Source organism: Mustela nigripes, chromosome 6, assembly GCF_022355385.1.
Source record: "Mustela nigripes isolate SB6536 chromosome 6, MUSNIG.SB6536, whole genome shotgun sequence".
NCBI lineage: Eukaryota > Metazoa > Chordata > Mammalia > Carnivora > Mustelidae > Mustela > Mustela nigripes.
The window spans coordinates 104,683,687-104,692,138 of NC_081562.1; the positions used below are offsets into that span (position 1 = coordinate 104,683,687).

At 35.8% G+C, this 8,452-nt stretch overlaps 1 protein-coding gene across 2 annotated transcripts in view; it reads right to left on the minus strand.

Moving 5' to 3' along the window:
• Window positions 1-8,452, minus strand: part of KDM5A (lysine demethylase 5A) — a 99,215-nt gene that overhangs the window by 80,449 nt on the left and 10,314 nt on the right. For both annotated transcript variants that reach the window (XM_059403850.1, XM_059403849.1), the window contains exons 4-5: window positions 2,360-2,530; window positions 206-340 (exon numbers count right to left, since the gene is read on the minus strand). In XM_059403850.1, coding sequence (XP_059259833.1) covers window positions 206-340; window positions 2,360-2,530 — 306 coding nt within the window. The remainder of the gene's footprint in view (window positions 1-205; window positions 341-2,359; window positions 2,531-8,452) is intronic.

Here is an 8,452-nt window from a genome sequence, read left to right on the forward strand (position 1 = left end):
CTGTTCAAACTTAACAAAAAGCTTCCTAAATCAAATCAGACTGAATTTTACAATTTCCTCCTTGTTCATCTTAAAGTTAAATGAAAGACAGGTGTCTTCACATTCTAAAGAACAACAGTATGTGAATGCCTCCAATAACCACATAATTGTTCTGCAGTCAATGCATTTAAAACTCCTATTAAAAATGATCCATGGAGGTTGATACCTGAGACTTGACACGCCTTGTTCTCTTCGGCAGAATGTTCATTCTTGTGCCTGGCTCTGGGGAAGTTTGGACATCAGTGCCAAGAACCTCAGGCTCTACTTTTTCCTTAAGATCTAAATTAGGCATCTGTATACCCTAAAGAATCAGAGCACAGAAAGAAAGCAGGTTCACTGATAAGAAGTAAGATTGGAGAATCAGGAGAGAAATAATAAATTTCCAATAAATCCCAAAACTACATGAAACCAGATGACAATTCTACCCAGCAAATCCATCTACAGATTCAAGACAATCCCTATCAAAATCCTAGCAGGCTTTTGTTGCAGAAATTGAGAAGTCAATTTCTAAAATTTATGTGGAAATGCATGTTCTTTGAAAATTCTGAAGAAAGAAGAACCAAGTTGGAAGACTAACACTACTGGATATTAAAACTTAAAATACAGCTACAATACTCAAGACAGTATAGTACTGGTGTTAGGGTAAATATATGACCAAAGAACAAAACAGAGACCAGAAATAAACCCACATTAATAATCAACTGATTTTCAACAAAGGTGCCAATGTAAATCAATAGGAAAAGGGTAGTAGTCTTTTAAACACATGATACTGGTACAACTGAATATTGATATACATATACATTTCCCCTCCCCCCACAAATGAACTTACACTTTTACCTCATACTTTACACCTACAACAAAACGAACAAACAAAAAAACCCAAAATGGATCTAGACCTAAATATAAAAGCTAAAACTATAAAACTACTAGATGAAAACAAAAAAGAGTATCTTTGGGGACTTGAGTTAGGAAAAGATTTCTTAAATATGACAACAGAAGCACAATTCATAGAAGGGGGGTAAAGGAAATTATTAATAAACTACTCTTCAAACAGACACCATTATAAAAATGAAAAGATAAGCCACAGACTAGCAGAGAATATTTGTAAAATCATATACCTAATAAAAGACTTGTATCCAGACTACATAGCAAACTCTTAAAACAAGTGTAAGATGACACAACAATCCAATAAAAAAAAGATCAGAACAGACACTTCATCAAGAAAATATACAAATGGCTAATATGCACATGAAAAGATGCACACCACTGGTCATTAGGGAAATGAAAATTAAAACCACAATGAGATACCACTACACACCCACTAGAATGGCTATAAGCAAAAAAACTGACAATACCAAGTGTTGGCAAAGACGTGAAGAAACTGGAAGCCTCTACATTACTGGTGGGAATGTAAAATGGTTCAGCCACTTTGGAAAACAGTTTGGCAGTTTCTTAAAAAGTTAAACATAAACTTACCATATAACCCAGCAATTCCACTCCTAGGTATCTACCCAAGAGAAATGAAAACATATGTCCACACAAAGACTTATACATGAATATTCATAGCATTTATTCATAATAGCCATAAACTGGAAACAATCCAACTGTCCACCAACTGGTAAATGGATAAACAAATATGGTATATCCATACAATGGACTATTATTCAGCCATAAAAAGGAATGAAGTATTAATACAGGCTAAAACATAGGTGAACCTTGAAAACATTAGGCTAAGTGAAAGAAGCCAGACACAAAATTATACTGTATGATCCCATCTATGTGAAATTTCTACAAAGGCAAAAAACTACAGAGCCAGAAAGAAAATCAGGTGTTTATCTGGGTTTGGGGTTATGAACAGGAACCAACTACAACCAAACACAAAGGAACTTTCTGGGCTGATGGAAATATTCTAAAACTGAGCTGTGGTGATTACTGCATAAATGTATAATTTATTAAAGCTTACTGACTGTGTATCTACAATGACTGAATTCTACAGTATGCAAATTATAACATCAATAAAGCTATTTAAAAAATACATGAAATCAAGAGGAGGATTTCTTCAAAAAGCTTAAGTCAAGAGAATTTATTTCAAATAAATAAGAAAACAACCTTCATTCCCATTGACCTTTATCTTGTAAACCATCAAAAGTAGCTGCAATTTTTAAACCACACCTTGCTACCCCAAATTTTGGTACCCAGAGAAACCTTTTTAACTTTCTATGCTTAGCAAACTGCTACCTTGTTACAGAAAACACAGTCTAACATTCATTTGGAGGACTGGATTTATCCACTCCTGAAAACAAAAAATGATGCATCTCACCATAAGGCTGACACCAGATTGGAAAAGTTCATATGGGTAGAGAATTCTTTCATAATGTGACTTCAAAAGAGACCCAGTTCCTTTTCCTGGCAGATATCCCAAGCGACTACCCACTTTAGACCATTTCTTCTCTTTTGTAACCATTTCAAAACCTCCTTTGGTGGCAACGATCTGAAAAGAAAGTAAAAATCATTTAGAAAAAGAAGGCAGATTAATGCATTCTGACTCTGTATCTTGCCTGCTAAACAGAAAACTTGTTCTGAGCTTAAGAAATTAGATTTCTAATTTCCTTTCCACATACACCTGACATTGAAATTTGTCAACATTTAAAGCATGAAATAAAGAACAACTTTCAGAAGTTTTAAACTCTATTATTTAATGTGCCTATTTTCAATGAATTAAACAGTTTTATGTACTCCATATCCATAAGGAACTCAAAATATAAAGTAAGAATTAAAACAACAAAAATAAACATAAATGTAAGTTATATAGCATGAAATAAACATAGGAAATAAAATTAGGAAATGTACCAAATAACTTAGAGAATTTTAACAGAAATGTCAAGGAAACAGTGGATTCAGAGACTATTTTGGAAAAGGCTATAATTTTTCAAAAGAAGTTTTACATGGAAGATTACAAAGGAAAGATGAGATTACAGTGGTAAACTTACTAGAAAACATAGTACAGAATGTATTAACATAGGAAGAGTTAAGATAAATTGAACAATTTGGCTGAATGCTCACATCAAACCAGGCACTATATAGAACATACATACATAAAGGTTCCCTATCTTTCAGAAACTGATACTGTACATCTCTCACACTCTAAAATACAGGCAGTGTTCAGGTGACTGATGATAAAATAAAAAGGACTGTGACATAGTTACCTGAACTCAAAAAAATATTTGAGTGTACACTTGTACACTACTGCTATTTCTCTTCATCAAAAAAGTTAAGAAAAGGGTGCCTGGCTGGCTCAGTTGGTGGAGCATGCAACTTGATTTCAGGGTTGTGAGTTCAAGCGCCACACTGGGCGTAAAGCTTACTTAAAAAAAAGTTAAAAGGAAAATTAAACATAGAATTACCTGACTCAACAATTCCACCCAAAATAACTAAAAACAGAGAGTTAAACAGATACTTGCAAACTAATGTTCACAGAGGCATTACTCACAATACTCAAATGCTGGTAACAATGGTGGAAAAAACCCAAAGGTCCATCAAGAAATGAATAAGCAAAATCTGATATATACACATATACAGGAATATTATTCAGCCTTAAAAAGAAATGAAACTAATGCATGTGACAACATGGATCCTTGAAAACATTATGCTCAAACACAAAAAGATGAATATTATATGATACTACTTATATGAAATACCCAGAATAAACAAATTTAATAGAGGAAGTAGAATAAGAGGTTTTACCAGAGGCCTGAAGGGAAAGGGAAAGTTCTGGAAATGAAGAGTAGTGATGGTTGTACAACATTTTGAATGCACTTAAAGTCATTAAATTGTACACTTAAAAAATGGTTAACTGTTGTTATGCATATTTTACCATAATTTTGAATAAAAAGGCTAAGAACATGGACTGTGGAGCCAGATTTCCAGAGTTCAAACCTCACTACTTAGTAACTGTGTGACCTTGGGTAAGTTACATCATAATTTGCACTTTGGAGCCCTATTATTAAAATATTAATAATAGCACTTACAATTTATTATGAGGCAGTTATAAAGAAAAATGAAATAAAACACGAAAAGCACCAGGACAAAATAAGCACAGTGTCAACGTTAGCAGTGTTATTATGTCTGTGTGTATAGGCACGTGAGGTCTGTGCATGCTGTAAATAAACACTTCATGTTTATTTTTTCAGCTCTTGTACTCCACAATGCTTTCAGCTTTTGTACTCCCACAATGCTCTTATACACAAAAACAAACCTATACCAAAGCAAAATTTCCCTCAAAGCTTGGTGGGAACATGTAAGTTCATGTGCACAAAAGTTGAACATATCTCTAATTCTTTAGCTTCTTTTAGCACATCCTCAGAGAAGCCGTCTCTGTTAAAAAAGACTTGCCAGGGGAAAATTATAAGGAGAAAAAAGTTTATTTTTCCAATCTTGTAGTGTAGAGGAAAACACAATGAGGGTGTTTTAGAGGGCTATCTGGAAGCAAGTGCATGAATCAGGATGCCTTTAATTCACATCTTTCCAGCGCTTCTATACTGTCAGGTACTATTCTGGGTGCTTAGGATACACCTGTGAATAAAATGAAGATCTCTGCCCTCATTGTGCTTATATTCTACCAGGAAAACCAGCCAATAAACATAGTATGTAAATTTTAAAGTGATAAGCCCCATAGAAGAAACTTTAAAAAGCAGTTAAAAGACCTCACAAGTGAGGGTTTAACCAAAGTATAAATGGTCACAAAAAAGTTCATTATAAAAGTGAAATTTGAGCAAAGACTTCTTCAAGGTGAAAGAGTTACCCAAGCAGATATACACGAACAGTCAGAGCGCAGGCTCCATCTTAGAAGTATACCTCAAATGTCTGAGGAACAGTAAGGAAACCACTGTGGTTGAAGCAAGTGGGGAAGAGTCCAAAAGAAACAGAAGCCCTCTTAGTAGTCTTCATTATACAATACATTTATCACCATTACATACTATTCTAGTTTGTATGCAAAGCACCTTAAGTTAAATTTACATTAGTAATGATATATCTGCATGGATCCAGTCATGCTGTACCACCCAGTTAAGATGCTTACTGGCATGCAGCTGTGAAAATGACAGCTAGCACAGTCAGAGTATGGCTAAGAAATAAGATAAAACTATCTCACCAAGAAAGCAATACTATGACTTTGTTTCCATGTATATAACACTCTAACAATCTAACAGGACCTGATACCATAAAACACACAAAATTTTACACTTATTTTTCTTTAGCTGACAGATTCAAGAATTATCACATATAATTTCACAATATAAAAACCATTTACTCCTAACATTTTACCATGAAATACATCACACCATTATCACCAGAAAAATATCACTTGTAAGCCATGTCCTATAAAAAGGCACATGACATGCAAAGGTAAACCGAACAAAATGGAAACAAGCCCTTCAACCAAAAGTTGAGCGAAAAGTAATGTTAATCAAGGTGAAAATTTCCATCCAATGTAAAACTAAGTCTGGCCAGTAGGAGACAATCTTAACAGAATTAAGTAGTAGTCTCCTACTTAAAACCTCCCTCTCAAGCCTCCGCTGAAAAGATAGTTAAGGTACAAAAAGGCACAGGACCAAGAGAAAGCAGATACATTAAGTGATAATCTAGCAGGCAAGAACAAAAACCAACAAGCACCTTCAACAGAAGAAAGCCACGGAGAATCAGAGCCTGGAAAGACCTAAGAAATGGAAGCAGCAGTCCCTTTAAAATCAGAGATGGTTGGGGCGCCTGGGTGGCTCAGTGGGTTAAGCCGCTGCCTTCGGGCTCAGGTCATGATCTCAGGGTGCTGGGATCGAGTCCCGCATCGGGCTCTCTGCTCAGCAGGGAGCCTGCTTCCTCCTCTCTCTCTCTGCCTGCCTCTCTGCCTACTTGTGATCTCTCTCTGTCAAATAAATAAATAAAATCTTAAAAAATAAAAAAATAAAAATAAAATCAGAGATGGCGGGCGCCTGGGTGGATCAGTCAGTTAAGCATCTGCCTTCAGCTCAGGTCATGATCCCAGGGTCCTGGGATAGAGCCCCAAGTTGGGAATTCTTGCTCAGCAGGGAGCCTATTTCTCCCGCTCCCTCTGCCTGCTGCTCCCCCTGTTTGGGTTATCTATCTCTCTGTCAAATAAATAAAATCCTAAAAAAACAAAATAAAATAAAATCAGAGACGGCAATAAAAAGAGAACAGGACTGGTTGAAAACCTGTATAAAAGCAATTAGACCTCCTCCAGTCAGCACAGCCAGGCAACTATTGCTCTCTAACCCCAGGACAAGACTAAAGATTTACTCTCAGGAGTCTGAAAAGAAGGAACTCTATCCATTGTGAAATGTGTACACCTAATGATTCACAAACCTGTACCCCTAGGGCAAATAATACAATGTATGTTAATAAAAATAATTCAAAAAAAAAAAATGAAGGGACTCTAACCTAATAGAACTAGGTAAGCAAACTTAGGATCAAATACTCTAATAGTCTAGAATCAAGTTATCAGTCTAACATTTAACTAATAAAAGTTCAGAAAGTGAGAAAAGATAAGTGGGAGAATAATTATCAAAGAATACAAAAAATACAAGAAAAGTTATAAGACCTCAAACACGAGTTCAGAGAAGAAAACTTAACAAGTGGGGAAAGGAGTGGGGGGCGGATAGGGTGGCTGGGTGAAGGACACTGGGGAGAGTATGTGCTGTGGTGAGCAATGGGTGTCGTGTAAGACTGATGAATCACAGTCTTGTACCCTTGAACAAATAATACATTATATGTTACTGTTAAAAAAAAAAAAAAAGGAATTAAACATACATGCCTGAGTGCCTATACCAAGTTAAAAAAAAAAAAAAAGAAGAAGAAGAAAAGTTATCAAGTGCAATCAAAGTATTAAATGAGATAGTGGACATTCTCTCCTCAAAAGTGACTTCATAGAGAAGGGTACAGGAAAGCTATGAAGAAAGCAATAGTTTGGGTATATATGGAGGAAGACAACATGGCACATTACATGGAGTTAAAACTGGATCTGAGATCGAGGGCTATCACAATTTTGCTTTTGCCTGGAGAGGTCTCCTGCAATTGTGACACTGAGAAAGATAGCAAAAAGACTGAAGTCTTAGGATCACTGACTGGAATGATTCACAAATTCCCTTATGATGAACCTACTTACAATAAACTTCATAAACACTTTGACAAAAATAAAACGTACTTGACCCCAAAACCAGACAAAGACCCCATCAAAAAAGAGAGTTACAGACCAATATCCTTGATGAACACCGATGCAAAAATTCTCACCAAAATACTAGCCAATAGAATCCAACAGTACATTAAATGGATTATTCACCACAACCAAGTAGGATTTATTCCAGGGCTGCAAGGTTGGTTCAACATCCACAAATCAATCAATGTGACACAATATATTAATAAAAAAAAGAACAGGAACCATATGATACTCCCAATAGATGCAGAAAAAGCATTTGACAAAGTACAGCATCCTTTCTTGATCAAAGCTCTTCACAAGGTAGGGATAGAGGGTACATTCTTCAATATCATCAAAACCATTTATTAAGGGCACCTGGGTGGCTCAGTGGTTAAGCCACTGCCTTCGGCTCAGGTCATGATCTCAGGGTCCTGGGATCGAGTCCCGCATCGGGCTCTCTGCTCAGCAGGGAGCCTGCTTCCTCCTCTCTCTCTCTCTGCCTGCCTCTCTGCCTACTTGTGATTTCTCTCTGTCAAATAAATAAATAAAATCTTTAAAAAAAAAAAAAAACCATTTATGAAAAACCCACAGAGAATATCATTCTAAATGGAGAAGAACTGAGAGCTTTTCCGCTAAGGTCAGGAACACAGGAGGGATGTCCATTATCACCACTGCTATTCAACATAGTAATAGAAGTCCTAGCCTCAGCAATCAGACAACAAAAAGAAATTAAAGGCATCCAAATTGGCAAAGAAGAAGTCAAACTATGACTCTTTGCAGATGATGTGATACTTTTTGTGGAAAATCCAAAAATTCCACTCCAAATCTGCTAGAACTTGTACAGGAATTCAGTAAAGCATCAGGATATAAAATCAATGCACAGAAATCAGTTGCATTTCTTTACACCAACAGCAAGACAGAAGAAAGAGAAATTAAGGAGTCAATCCCATTTACAATAGCACCCAAAACCATAAGATACCTAGGAATAAACCTAACCAAAGAGGCAAAGAATCTGTACTCAGAAAACTATACAGTACTCATGAAAAAAATTGAGGAGGACACAAAGAAATGGAAAAAAGTTCCATGCTCATGGATTGGAAATGTCTACGCTACCTAAAGCAATCTACACATTTAATGCAATCCCTATCAAAATACCACCAATTTTTTTCAAAGAAATGGAACAAACAATCCTAAAATTTATATGGAACC